Source organism: Takifugu rubripes, chromosome 2, assembly GCF_901000725.2.
Source record: "Takifugu rubripes chromosome 2, fTakRub1.2, whole genome shotgun sequence".
Lineage (NCBI taxonomy): Eukaryota > Metazoa > Chordata > Actinopteri > Tetraodontiformes > Tetraodontidae > Takifugu > Takifugu rubripes.
In genome coordinates, this window is record NC_042286.1 from 15,003,273 (window position 1) to 15,017,437 (window position 14,165).

General features: G+C 51.3%; 2 protein-coding genes across 2 annotated transcripts; one reads left to right on the forward strand and one right to left on the reverse strand.

Annotated features, from left to right (window-relative positions):
• Window positions 1-107: 107 nt before the first annotated feature.
• On the reverse strand, window positions 108-8,498 carry LOC101070476 (RNA-binding protein 25). The gene is given in 20 exon segments (XM_074084902.1): window positions 108-526; window positions 599-646; window positions 721-819; window positions 901-1,205; window positions 1,278-1,683; window positions 2,210-2,360; window positions 2,434-2,507; window positions 2,576-2,665; window positions 2,757-3,008; window positions 3,011-3,187; window positions 6,426-6,509; window positions 6,585-6,775; window positions 6,874-7,035; window positions 7,205-7,262; window positions 7,378-7,407; window positions 7,409-7,453; window positions 7,455-7,550; window positions 7,774-7,817; window positions 7,972-8,096; window positions 8,319-8,498. Coding segments are annotated over 19 exon segments (2,511 nt in total). The 5' UTR covers window positions 8,078-8,096; window positions 8,319-8,498; the 3' UTR covers window positions 108-433.
• A 1,424-nt stretch (window positions 8,499-9,922) lies between these two features.
• Window positions 9,923-13,516, forward strand: arg2 (arginase 2). Its single transcript, XM_003976217.3, has 8 exons — window positions 9,923-10,255; window positions 10,320-10,392; window positions 11,528-11,702; window positions 11,777-11,936; window positions 12,027-12,121; window positions 12,224-12,328; window positions 12,421-12,557; window positions 12,629-13,516. Exons 1-8 carry the CDS (start codon window positions 10,142-10,144, stop codon window positions 12,817-12,819), a joined length of 1,050 nt encoding a protein of 349 aa, XP_003976266.1. The 5' UTR covers window positions 9,923-10,141; the 3' UTR covers window positions 12,820-13,516.
• The last annotated feature ends 649 nt before the right edge of the window (window positions 13,517-14,165 follow it).

Here is a 14,165-nt window from a genome sequence, read left to right on the forward strand (position 1 = left end):
TAAGCAGAGCACAACCGGTTTAATAGAACCTATAAAAGAATCGACTGTCTTCAGAACATTCTCATATTTTCAGCAGTCACTTCAATAATGAAATAGAAAGGCAAATGTCATTTTCTTAAAAAAACCCTTTTATTATTTGACTGAAGGAGGAAATGCCTCAATATAAGAAATTAAAGCAGAATATCCAACATCGTTCAATCATGTTGGAACAAACATGAAATGCAAAATCATTTTAACCTCAAAACTGAAAGAAAACAACATTTTCCCCATGCAGCCTACTTGTGCAAACCTCTTCCTTTCACAGCTCAGATGATCCATCCAAACAAAGCAGGCTGGAGGCAGCAGCGCCTGCTTGTTGCACGGGAGGACTGCACACACACACACGTTTGACCAGAACATCTAGTCAGCCTCTCGGAACCATAACATCACGGCTCTATTTCACCAGTCCAATCTTCTTTGCCTCCGTTTCGTATATTAACAGCCGCCACATTTTTACTACGAAGACTTCGGCTTCTTCATCAAGAACCTAAAGACAAACGGAACCTTTAGAGAAACTTGACTCAACAGCTGAAACAATGATCAGCAAGTAAGAGCTCACCATAGCAACATCGTCAAGAATCCCCTGAGGAGTGCTGTGTGCCATCACCTGGAGAGAAACACACACATTAACGCCACCAAACCTAAACGCCAACACACCAGAGCGGAGAAATCAGCTCAAACCTTTGAACAAACAAAATCAACTAGTGTGGCCTCCTCCTCTCCGATGTATTCTATAATTTTCTTGTTGATCCACGGCCGTATGCGTCGATCCATCAAGGTCTGGAGAAACAGAAGGCAAAGAGGGTTGAAACCGCTAGAAGGCTAAACGGAGTCTCAAACGTACGGCTTCAATGACCCGACCGAGTCCACCATGGTCCAGTCCAGAGGGTAGGAGAAGAGCTCCGGTCTGGCTGTCGGGATCTTTTCAATCAGGCTCTTTATGTGTTTGCGCTTCTCCTCCGTGTTGGTGCTATTTTTAGAGCCGGACAGTTCTGCTCCATCCAGTCCCAGACTCTTGTCGTTGTCGCCGTAGTCCAGGGGAACCAGCTTCCTTTTGCGCTGCGGCTCATCAATTTCTTCATCATCAAATTTGTTAAAAACACTTTCCACCGCGGTTAGCTTCTTCCTCTTCCCAGCAGTGAGCTGGCAGGGGCTGCTGGAGGTGCCTGCAGAAGAGAGCGCTCAGACAAGCATGCGGCACAAAGACGCGTCCCACTCCTCTCTGCTTCTGGACTCACCCAGTTTGAGGCTGAGACCAATCTTGGGCCGGTTCTCCTCCAGAGGCTGAAGGTCAGGAGTGCCCTCTCCTGGTATGATGATGCCACACGGAGAGTCGTTGGCGGGAGAGTTTGGCGTCACGTTCCCGCTGGCAGAGGAGACGGAGGGCGCAGCAGTGATGGGCCGCATCACAGGCTTGGGCTGGGGCTTGTCCTCCTGCGAGTCCTCGCCATTGCGATAGGCGTCTCCTTCCAGCTCCTCGTTATCGTCGTCATCTGAGAGTTTCTGCGGTACCAGCGCCACCGGCTCTGCGGGTCTTTCTGCCTCCCTCCTCTTCGGAGCCCGATCCTTGTGAGGCTTCGGTTTTCTGTCCTCAGGTTCCAGTTTCAGAGGAGCCTGTCGTCTGCGCTCTGCCTCCTCCTCCAACTAAACAGAAGACACCCAAGTCAGGAGGACAAACGAGTCCAGCGGACGCATCACAGCTACAAACCTGCCCCCCCATAATGCTCAGCACCGGAGCTCCGCAGGGGTGTGTACCGAGCCCTGTCGTACTCTCTGTACACACCAGCTCATCGCTCGTTACCACCGTGGTCCAGATGAGACAGCCTACACACTGAACATCACAGGGACCAAAGAACTCCCTATGGACCCCCCTCCTCATCAATGGAGGGGGAGGGGAAGGTCCACTCTTCAAGCTTAAGGCCGTCCATGTTTCAGACCATCTGTCCTGGCCTGCAAACGCGCAGCGCTCTTGGAACCTGCTCTTGGAACCTGCTCTTGGAACCTGCTCTTGATTTGACCTTTTTTCGTGTGCTCTGGTTTCAACAACGACCGAGACTTTCTGACAGTTATTAAATGTTAAATTACGGGTCTGGAACTGGAAGAGCCCAAACCGGTTGACTTAAGTGGTTCCTGTCCAGATCATCTACGTGAGAGAGTGTTGGGGACCCACTCTCTGCAGCTCAGCATCGGGGTCCGGGTGGCCCTCGGCCAGAAGTCTCTGTCGGATCTCCTCCAGCTCCTCTTTCTCCCTCTTGCGGTCTCGCTCGTCCGACTCCGCCTCCTTTTCCCGGTCACGGACTCGCTTCTGCAGAGCGCTTCCCCTGGGGAGGAGACACCAAAGGCCGGTAAAAAACGGTGGTGGAAGAAAGGAAAATGTCCAACCTTTGAACTAACCTGTAGAATTTTGGATCGTCTCTTTCATCATCATAATCTTCAAGGAATTCCTTCAGTCTTTTGGCTTCTTTCATCTGAAGCAGGACAAAGGTGTGATCGGTTAGCACTCACGCGACCCAACACCTCGTGAGCACCCGTTTACCGTTTCACGCCGCCGCTCGTCCTCCCTCTCTGCATCTTTGCTGTAGTCACGGAACTTCTTCCTCTCCCGGATCTCCCAGTTTTTGAGCCGCTTCAAGGTTTGAACATAAAGAGAGAGGAAGATGATGAACGTGAACTCTCTGGAAGAGGCTGCATGTACTCGCTCCCGGACGGACACACACTTCCTGGTAAGCTGCCTCTTTGTCTCGGAGCCTCCTCTCCAGCCTCCTCCGCTCGTACACATCCTCCTCGTCTTCGTCTCGGTCTCGTTTCTTATCTTCTCGAGCCCGCTCCCTGCACAAATCCCTGTTACTGATGCGGATCAGGAGAAATTCACCTGAATTTCCGAGCAGTCCCACTGACTTTGACCTGCTCCGATCTTCTCTGATGTCTCGGCTCCGCTCCCGCTCACGCTCCCTCTCCCGCTCCTGGTCTTCTCACGTTCGCGGTCTCGCTCTCTTTCGCGCTCCTTGTCCCTCTCTTTCTCCCTCTCTTTTTCCTTCTCCCGGTCACGGCGCTCCCTCTCTCGCTCCCGCTCTTTGTCCCTCTCTCTCCTTTCCCTCTCCAGCTCCAGCCGCTCCTTTTCCTTCTTTCCTTTTTCTTCTTCCAGTTTCTGCAGAGGTCCAACAGGAAGCAGAATGAAGGAATATGTTAGTAGCAATAAAAGCACACAAGGGAGAGATATGAAAGGAATCAGAAATGCTCAGGATATCAGCAGAGGAATATTCTTACTCCCTGTGCCAAATATGCTCACATACTGTCACGACTGTTGGTTGGTGCAAGTGAGGATCCGTCCTCTATCCCTGATGTTTTCCTCTGGAAAACTGGGGATCTCGGCAGGAATAATGCTGACACTTGTCAAGTCAGGACAGGGACTAACTCCCAAACTAGGGCTCAACACTAATCCCACCACTTTTAAGGCCAATGTGTCAGTTTTCCGCTCTCAGGATGAATACCCATGATTCCACAGGAGTTTGGGGAGAAAGTTCAAGACATTTACTAATTCAGAAATGACCTATTTTTCTGAAATCCAACATTGAAATTGGAAAGTCACACGAATGATTCAACGACGTTATCAGAAAATGTGAAGACCAACTTTTGACCATCAAGCTTACTTGTTTTTACAGAAGGTTGCTACTCGGAAATAAACCTGCAAACATTTACACCTCGTGCTTATGGAGTTGTTCCATGCACGTAACAAGGTCAGCCTGTCTCTGACCCGTGCACGCGGCCTCCCAGGATGTCGGATTACGCTGTGATGTAACGAGAGACCACGGTCATGGACGTTCTGCTGCGGGCAAACGCGGATCTGGCCGACACACGTCCACCCACCGTTCGAGTCAATGAGCATCCAGGCCAGAAATAAACGGTCCTGATTCGAACCCGATGTGAGAGATGCTGCCCATTCAAGCGCTTGGTGTTTATGGGGAGGGATTTCACCACATCACACGCAAATATAAGTGGAAAGTGAGGAGCGCGCACGGCAGCGCTCAAAGTGCCAAATCAGCTTGGGACCTTTTCAAGTGAGAAGTGCAGAAGGCACCATCACAGCCGGGCTGGGTCGGTCCTGCCCGAGGCGCCAAGTGGATTAACGCGAGCCGCAGCTCTGCACAGCAAACGGCCCCTTAAGTAATTATATAATCCTCTTCCATGTGTGGCCACGTGTGTCAGACAGCGATGAGCCGCTGATGAGCGTGCACGCAGCTGAACCCGGAGCAGTTGGGAGAACCACAGAGCTCACAGGTGAGTTAGACAGGTTACAGCCCCCCCCCCCCCCCACACAGGCTAAATAGCCAGGAAGACCTTTATCTATTTAGAAGTGGTCCACATAAACTAACCACAACAAACTCACGTTCAAACGCAGTCTGAAACAAGTGGGACACAGTAAATAGTGAAGCGGTCTTACCGTCAGGCTGAAGCCTCTCTGGACCCTGGAAGCCCGGCAGGAAGTGAACAGTCAGACTCACAGTTCAGCAGCTGTTAGCGTCAGCGCTACCATGTGACCGCTGACGACCCCCTGAAGAGGCTGCCTGACCTGTGAGTCTGAGCAGAAAAACTGGACAAGACTACAGGGGAGTGGGAGCAGGCCTGCTACGCTCTAACGGACCCCAGGGGGATCCAGAACCCAGGGGGATCCAGAACCCAGGGGGATCTAGAACCCAGGTGGATTCAGAACCCAGGTGGATTCAGAACCCAGGGGGATCTAGAACCCAGGTGGATCTAGAACCCAGGTGGATCCAGAACCCAGGTGGATCAGAACCCAGGGGGATCCAGAACCCAGGGGGATCTAGAACCCAGGGGGATCCGGAACCCAGGGGGATCTAGAACCCAGGGGGATTCAGAACCCAGGGGGATTCAGAACTCAGGTGGATCCAGAACCCAGGTGGATCCAGAACCCAGGTGGATCCAGAACCCAGGGGGATCTAGAACCCAGGTGGATCTAGAACCCAGGGGGATCTAGAACCCAGGTGGATCCAGAACCCAGGTGGATCCAGAACCCAGGGGGATCTAGAACCCAGGTGGATCCAGAACCCAGGTGGATCTAGAACCCAGGGGGATCTAGAACCCAGGGGGATCCAGAACCCAGGGGGATCCAGAACCCAGGGGGATCCAGAGAGGTAGAACGTGCTTTCCTCACGCAGCGTTTTGAAAGGTGCCTCTAAACTTACCTCATGGTGGGCTACTCTGAAGGTCTCACTTTAGATGCAAGAACCTCTTTGAACACCTTCTTTTGAGTCCAGATTAGGTTGAGATTGGTTTATTTTTAAATCTGTCCTTTATGAAGGATGCCGACTGAAACTTTCCAGTGAGGTCAGAGGCTGATGAGGACGAGGTTCTTGACTGGAGAAGCCGTTTGGTGGAGGAGCTGCAGAGGCCTCTAAAGGCACCGCGGGAGCAGTCATCTCCTTACCTGTTAGCAGTGAAATCACCTGGAGCTACACTAGAGAACACGAGCAGCTGCCTTTATGTGCTTAAGCTTGAATTGGGGCTGTCGAACCCTTCAGACATGAGTGACGGGTGCTGGAGGGTCGTTTAGGGGCCGCTCCATTGGTGGCGGGCTGGACTGGGACTACCAGGGACAGAAGAAAGAAAGGGTAGAAAGAGAGGTGCTCACCTTGCGAGTCTTCAGACCGGGGCGTGCTGTGGAGGGGCGCTCCCTGCTCTAGTGACACTACATGCTGCAGGTCAAACTCTGCAGTGGTTAGGCTCATTCAGACTCTGCGTCTCCTCTAAAACACCTCCCTGTATCACACGAGGGGCTGCAGAGGTTCACTCAGCTGCCGGGGATCAAACCCACAGGCTGGACTGCTCCTTCCGGCCCCCCACTGATCCACCTCACCACCCCAATTGGTTCCCCTCAGTCCAGATTAAGAAGCAGAAGTGAAGTGACAGCCAGCTGCCCCTCAGCGAGCCCCCAGAAGGGAGCGCCCCGAGTGAGTGAAGAAGAAAAGAAAGCTCATACTTACATCCTATCCTTTTTCCAAAGCTGAGATTCTGAGATTCATCTTGCTCTAGTCACCAAATGAACTCTACCACATTGGTGGGGTTTAATCAATAGATTAGCTTTAAATGGAATTTTACATTGTGTCCATGCACTGATGACCTAGATTGTGCATTTTTTGGGGCTCAAATCTGTGATAAAGAAGTTAAAATGATAGCTGCTTCCAAGTTCACTATGGAATTTGTTTACGGCTCTTTGACGCTACAGACGAGGTTCATTCATGAGGAAGAATTACTTTAAAATTAAGAGCAGCTCCAGCTGCTGCAGAAGCCCTAATTATTCTTACAAAAGTGGGCCTTTTCTTCTCCAGTACATGTTTATAGAGGACAACTGAGGTTGGATACGTTACCTTGTGTGTGTCGCGGAATTTACTGATCTCTCTGGATATCAAGTCTCTCTTGTCTTCCTCGATCTCCATGGCGCTGATGTCCTCCTGGGGGAGACGAGGAGCACTGAGCATTGGGAGTGGCCGGTCATTTCCAGCAGATGTGGAGCATCTGGACCATACCTCCTCTTTCTTCTCTTTCTCTTCTTGTTGCGGGGGTTGACTGTCGGGGTCTTGCGAGGGGGCGTTGAGTTCGTTCGCATATTCTCGGATCAGCACTTCTATTGACCCCTTCACGCCCTGGTCCTTACGCAGGGTTTCCTCATCCAGGGCCTCCTCTTCGTCCTCCTGGTTGCTGTTTGTCCCACTGGTTTCCTGCAGGTGGGGGACGGAGACGCACATATACACGCCAGCCACAATCAATAACAAAGAGAACGGCTCTTTCACATTTGACCCAGTGGGAACCTCTTACCCCCGTTTGCTCCCCTCTTCTTGGCCTTCCACTCATCCAGCTGAGCCTTGGTCTTTGCATCCACCTTGACCAACAACTTTTTATCACCTAAGAGCAGCTCGTGCAGGAGTCTGAGGGCTCGCAGCGTGGACTCGGGCTCCTTATACTCACAGAACCCAAAAGCTTGCAAGATTAAAGAGCAAAAACAGAAATATTTGGTTAGGAAAACCATGGATCCTTCTCCCCATGCGTCTCCAAACCTCAGGACATTCAAAGGGATCCTGCAAAAATGCTCTCCTCCCACACTGCAGTGGCTAACGGAGACCAACGGTGGTCGAGGACGTCAACTTACCTTGAAGTTTACCAGAGGCTCCCTGGACCCGTTTCCAGCTCAGAACGATGCCGCATTTCTGAAATGAGAGAGATGCAATGACCGACACAGACCGATGTTATGAAGCAGTCATGTGGTGCTGAATCCAATAAAAGACGATCCGAGCCTCCGAGGGTGGACGCAGGTCCACTCACGGCCAGCAGTTGTCTGACCAACATGTCAGAATGCCTTTTCAGAGATGTTCCCCACAAAGACCGTGGTGGTGGGTCCGGGCGTTCTCCTCCGGGTCCTTCACCCGGACGGGCCCAGACTCTCTCTTCTGAATCATCGGCTTCTGAGCTGCGGCGAGTGCCGCCGGGTCCAGAACCTGGAAGGTTAAACTGCAATTCAGATCTGCAAATTCTATTTCTATCCAATGCGTCCAAACAGCAGGGGAGGAAAAATGTGAGTACAGGAGAAGTGTCGGAGGGCATATGCTGCTCGGGAAAATAAGTACCGGTTGAAACTAATATTTAGCATTCTTAACAGAGAAAGACAGACAACAAGGGTTAGGGTTATAAGTTATAAGTAATAAGTCATCTGCAACTCACTGCGGGGGCCATTATGCCCATGTGAACGGGGATCATGGGGGTACCTGAAAGCAGAACCAACATTAGATGTAACGAGGCAGACAAAGGTGAGTGTGGGCTCTCTCTCAACTCCAAAAGATCTCTTTATGTCTGGAGCCCTGCGTCCAGACGATGCAGGGCTACAAATGCACCGATCTTCATCATCCTTCTCATTATTACCTGGGGGAACAGGTGGGGCAAAGCCCGCAAACTGAGGAGGGGGGATTCTGGGAGGCAGCTGAGGGATGCCGAGCTGCTGGCGGTTGATGGGAGGAGGATAAGACATCCCGAAAGAAGCAGCCAAACTGCAGACAAAAGGGGACACATGTGAAGACCAAAGCCGTGCTGACGTGTTTAGGGCCGACGGACGCCGCCGTGTCCCTGTTTAGTGGCTCACTGTCACCGTTCTCAGTCATTAATAACTGGCTGAGCAGCTAGCTGAGCAGCTAGCGGAATTAGCTGCGGACGCTAGGCCTTGCTAACGCTAGCTCAAATTAGCAAGGGCGCTCCCGGGGAGACGGACTCACCTAAAGTCAAATGTAGAGCAAAACTGTGTCTTTCGTTTACCGCCTTTTATCCAAATAGGAGTCCATTAAACACGGTACAGGTACAGCGCAAAAACCGAGTTTAGTAGTGTTGCACAGAAGCCTGACGACACAAATAATTGGCACTCTTTTTCTCTGCGAAATGAATCTCGGGAGGTTGCGAAATACATCCCGAGTTTAGTCTCGCAGGTGTTGACCGTCACTAGTTCTGTGAAAAATGCGGTTTCAGTTGACTAAGAATAAGTGCCTGGACGAGTCAATCTTTATTTTTCCTTCTCACTTCACCAGTCGTTTATGCTTACCTATGTTACCTTGTAACTTAAGTCTTTGGACACGTCAGGATCCCTATTCTGCATTAATAACTGTTGCTGACTGTTGCCAGGCACTACAATAAACAACTGCAGACAATACTCCCTGAATTCAATCAAATAATATCTACTTTTTTTTTAAGGCTTTTAGGTTTTTACAGTAGGCTTCCCGCATCCGTGTGAAATTTAACTGAACACCAAATATAAATGTCAAGAGTCCAAGCAAGCAAACCATTGGAGCGAGTGGTTAAAGCTTTCTCGCGAACGATTTTGCCTGACAGTTTTAAAGCAGGGATGAATCCACCATTTAATGGGATGTAGTTCCTATTTTAGAACACTTGGTGTCGCTTGTGGACAGTTTTATTTTGTAGTTCTGACGTCTATTCTTATATTATTAATCTTATATTATTATATATAATCTTATATTATTAATAAAACAACACTCACAGCCTTGAATGTGGTGAAACATGGAAAAATATAGTAATACCCAGAAAAAATATAGTAATACGCGGAAAAAAATATAGTAATATATTCACAAAGAAATCCGATTAAGATCTACGCTTGTGTAAAATGGGTTTAGGGTTAGGAAATGCTAGTTCAGGCCAAGACATTGGAGCACAGATCTTTGAGAGACCATCTTATAAGCGACGGGGCGACCACCTCGTGGGTTTTTGTCACACGAATAAACCAGACGCTCCCGTGACGTCACCTACAGTTATGACGTGCGTAATTTGGCGACTTTAGTTTCCATGAGCAGTGATTCATTTTCTTTCCTTTAGCAAGAGAAAAACGCAACTATAAGGTGCTCGTGTGAGACCGCGTAGGTCAATTACAATATGTTCTCAACATTTTTCCTTTTTTTAGTGTATTTGCTCGTAAGTAAAGAGCTGTCTTGTTGGTACGGTTACTCTTTATTTATTATAAGAAAACGGACCAAATAATCCAGACAGAAAGCACAAAGGAAATGATGACTGATCTGGACATTCTGAAATGTGACAACTTTTGTGCACATGGAATTTTCCAGCGATCCCGCCCGATAACAAAAATACTCGCCCTTGATCGTGACGGGCCACGCCCACATCAAAGAACTCTGCATTCCGCATGTTCTCATTGGATGATCCGGAGGTGTGCTCGCCGTACCGACGCCCCCGGCGACATATCAACCCTCGGGAAGGAACACAAACCACCCCGCAGCCGGGCCGGGCCGGGCCCAGGCTACTGCGCTATGCAGCAGTTGCACTGCCGCAGAACCCACCGCGTAGCATTTTCAGTGAGCCGGAAGAAGCTGGCAGAAGAGCGGACGTTGTGTTTTGTGAATAAATTAGGGGCGTGGCCTCGCGCCTGTGACCCCCCCCACGTGCTCATGAATATGCAGCAGGGCGCGGTGCTCCATAAGACCTGTCTCCTGCGTCACCGCCGCCCACATGAGACATCATCCAGCGCCACAGCCCAGCGAGCTTTCATCAGATTCTCCAAGCGCTTCAGTGCTGCGTGAACATGGCCTTGAGGGGACCTCTGCTCCGCCTTCTCAGAACCAAGCTCCGGAACACTTTCCATCAAAGCAGAGGCCAAAGTGTGGCGGTGCTGGGGGCGCCGTTTTCCAGAGGACAGGTAAGAGAATTCAGACAGATCAGAGGAATGTCGCCGTCACGCACACGAATGATCTTGTGGATAGAAAAGAAGAGGCGTGGAGCACGGGCCGAGGGTGATCAGAGATGCCGGGCTCATCGACAGGCTCTCCGCTTTAGGTAAGGGCTGCGCAATTACGTAACTGTGTTCTATCTTCATGCCGCTGCTTCCGCCGCTTCTGCCTCTGGGCTTCACCCAGTTGCGTCAGAAAAGTGTAAAGATGAATGTTATGCGACACAAGAGGAGCTATTTTGGACCGATCTGTGACGTAAGATGAGCGTTCAAACCAGTTTTGCTGCCCGGCGCAGACTAAAGGCGGGGCGGCTTCGGTCTCTCCCGGTAATTTGCGGGGGGGGTCACGGCCAGGGCCAGCAGGGTGTCCTGGACCATCACATGGGGCACACGTGTGACTCTTGGCACGTTCACAGCGCACAGGAAGCGCGGCGGCGCCAACCATTACAGGAATCACGCACGTTTCCTCTAACAAGAAAGGATGGAGCTTAAGCGTGCGGGACAGTGCGTTGTCTGTGCGCGTGACACGGATGGGATCTATCTGTGGATCTCCTGTGATAACCACTCGGTGCTGCGCGTTCCCTCGGTGCGATAACACGTTCAAATAAAACTGATTGAAACTCGTTTTGAAGGTCTTTTGCTGGCGCTTCCAAAGTAATAGACGGATAATCATTTTCACTTCAACAGAAATCAAAGTTCGTGCGTGTTAAACGCAGCACGAGTGTTGATCTGGACAAAGCACGTGTGGAATAGTGGAAGATCATGGATGCGTTTTCCGGATTGTAGAAATTCCATCTCTGCTCTCATGATAAAGGCGCGTCAACCCGACGGGGACGCGGGCTGTTCGCCTTTCTAACCCTCCCAAATGTGCCCTGAGAGAGCCGCAAGGATCCCTGCGTGCACATTATTAGCCTGTCGTGCAACACAGACTCCAGGTTGCATCAAGTCAGGATCTATTCCGGGACGGTCATCGGCCACACGGACCCCAGCGGAACACAAGACGGCGTCCGGGCTCAAATAGCCCCGCGCCTCCCTGGAAGGGTCATTTGTAGCCTCCTGCGGGGGCTGAGAGCTCAGAGCCGTAGGAGGGACACAACAAGTGCCGAGGGAGATTGTTCCGGCGGGTCCTGGTCGGGCTGCCAGGGAGATAAACGGCCTTTAAGGGCCGCAGTCCTGGACCCGCGGGTCTAAACAGACAACGGCAGCCAGAGCGGATCTTGACCTTCAACCGTTTGTCCTCAGACTACTCCGTCCATGACTTTGGGGACCTTAGCTTCCACACCATCGAGGACGATGAGCCCTACATGGAGGTCAAGTCTCCCCGCAATGTGGGCGCAGCCAACCAGATGCTGTCAGGGGCCGTGAGCCGGGCCGTGAGGGCCGGATACACGCTGGTCATGCTGGGCGGCGACCACAGGTAAGTGGAGGTTCACAGCTCAGCGTCCGAGGCTCCCGCCTGCCCCTGCTAGCAGATATTTACCCCTCTTCCAGTCTGGGCATTGGATCGGTGTGTGGGCACGCCCAGCAGTGTCCTGACCTCTGTGTCATCTGGGTCGACGCTCACGCGGACCTGAACACGCCGGTGACCTCGCCATCGGGGAACCTCCACGGCCAGCCTGTGTCGTTCCTGCTGAAAGAGCTGCAGGAGAAGGTGAGGATCATCCAGGGGGTGGAGGGTAAATGAGGGTGTTAATGAGCGCTTTAAACTCTGATAACGAGGATTTTTAACCACCCTTCTCAGGTACCAGATATTCCAGGATTCTCCTGGGTGAAACCGGTCCTGTCTGCCAGAGATCTGGTCTACATCGGCCTGCGAGACGTCGACCCCGGAGAACAGTGAGGGCCGATTCATTTGAGCGTTTTTCTAGCACGCTGACATGAACATATAATCAAAAAGCGCTTGGCATGCATCACATCCCTTTAACGCGTGTTCTGTAGCCACTTCCTGAAAAGCTTGGGGATCCACTATTTCACCATGAGGGATATCGACAGATTGGGCATCAGAAGAGTCATGGAAGCCACTTTTGACCATCTCCTGGGGAGGTACGGCCTGTGGCCTTGTGTTCAAGGCCTAACATCGTTTAAAGGAGTCACTTTCTTGGTAATAATCAAACTTTTCCCACCATCTGAAATAGGAAACAGAGGCCGATCCACCTGAGCTTTGACATCGACGCGTTCGACCCGTCTCTGGCTCCAGCCACGGGAACGCCTGTCGTCGGCGGTTTGACGTACAGGGAGGGCATCTACATCACAGAGGAAGTCCACAACACCGGTGCAGAGCTGCTCTCAGGGACACTTCCTTGGAGAATGCTTGTGTCTGACCTGCAGAAACATCTCCCACAGGTTTGCTGTCAGTCATGGACGTGGTGGAGGTCAACCCCGCCCTGGGGCCCAACCCGGAAGCCGTGGAGGCCACTGCCTCGTTAGCGGTGGACATCGTGGCCTCGGCGGTGGGACAGACGAGAGAAGGTGCTCACGCGTCCATTGAGGAGGTTCCTGCCGTGAAGAAGGACACAGAGCAGCTCTGCCTCTGAACACGCAGAGCAGAAGTGTGAACTTTCCAGACACGTTGATCATTCCACTCACTCAAGCTGCTTCCTGCGTGCGCGCTGTTGCTACGTAGCCACACAAACATCAGACTGGAGCGCCGGTCGTCTATCGGACTGTAGTGTTGAGGGCAGAAATGTCCTGTTGTTCGTGATTTCAATGATTCTTTTTCTCTTTTTTCTGAAAAGTTCCTCTTAGAAATGAAGAGGAGCAGCGAGTGACGGACTGACTCTTCCATTCACTCGTCCTCGTGGCCACTTTATCTTCTCTCGTGTGTTTTTTGTAGTCATGTCTTCAGGCTTTGGGCGCTGCCTCCTGGACATTTGAGAGCAAAGGGGCAGCAAACAAAGCAGACCCCCCTAACCCCCCCCCCCCCCCCCGGTATTTTCTATGCATACTTTTCTCAGAAAGGAGTGACTGGGATCCTGGACGCAGAAGCACCTTCAGCGCCTTCAGCTCCAGAACCCAGCAGATCATCTTCAGCCTCTGATGAAGCTGCAGCTCCTTCCGATCTTGTGTTGCAGAAAGCATCTGCCACATATTGAACCTTATTTGGAATCAACTAAGTTTGGGACAAACCGACTTCCAAACGCGAGTGAAGCACCTTTAAAGCAGCAGGGATTGTAGTTTTGGAGTAACATTTACTGGAAGTGTGTGAATAAACCTCTACCATGTGAGTTTTAACTGCTCCTCGCACGTCTCATTTATTGTTGAAGACATTGTCCAACAGCCTTAGAGGCGAGTTCAATGTGTAAAGCAGAACCTGTTTAGAAGAGCAGATGTTGAAGACACCAACTAACCTGTTGAGTCTGGCCACGCCCACAAATATGCTAAACAGTCAAACTGCAAAGAAAAGGGAGAAATTCCCCAACAACCGCATCAGCAAAGATCTTCTTGAGAGAATTAGTGGCGCCGGTACCGTTGATCGCAGCAGGACCGTGACGTGGACCTGCAGAAGAGCCCCAGGACCAGAGTTCAAGACTCAGTAGAACTCACTCCTTACAGCACACACTGAATTTAAATTCACTCCAAGTAGAGCAAGAAATGTCATCTCTGCCATGTGGCTCCACCCGATATCGCAGAAACCGGTTCTTCCTCCTGGTTTCACCTGTGGACCTGGACAGGAAGCACGCCCGGCGAGCTGCTGTATCCTGGCCCAACCCCAACCCTTGCTCTCCAGCTGTTATGGAGCCTGTTATTTACAGGCTGTCTCAAATTTGTTGAGTAATTGAGCGTTTATGGGCTTCCACGGTCCAACCAAGGCTCAGCCTCCTCCCAACAGGTGCTACCGTCGAATGTGCTCAGAGGTTCTGGCCCATTTCCACACCCAAAG

What these genes read in the sequence shown, in the direction of transcription:
- arg2 (XM_003976217.3), top strand. Translation starts at nt 10,142, where the DNA reads ATGGCCTTGAGGGGACCTCTGCTCCGCCTTCTCAGAACCAAGCTCCGG. An exon ending in CGCCGTTTTCCAGAGGACAG is followed by an intron (nt 10,256 to 10,319) that starts GTAAGAGAATTC and finishes TCTTGTGGATAG; the next exon opens with AAAAGAAGAGGCGTGGAGCA. An exon ending in GACGTCGACCCCGGAGAACA is followed by an intron (nt 12,122 to 12,223) that starts GTGAGGGCCGAT and finishes CGTGTTCTGTAG; the next exon opens with CCACTTCCTGAAAAGCTTGG.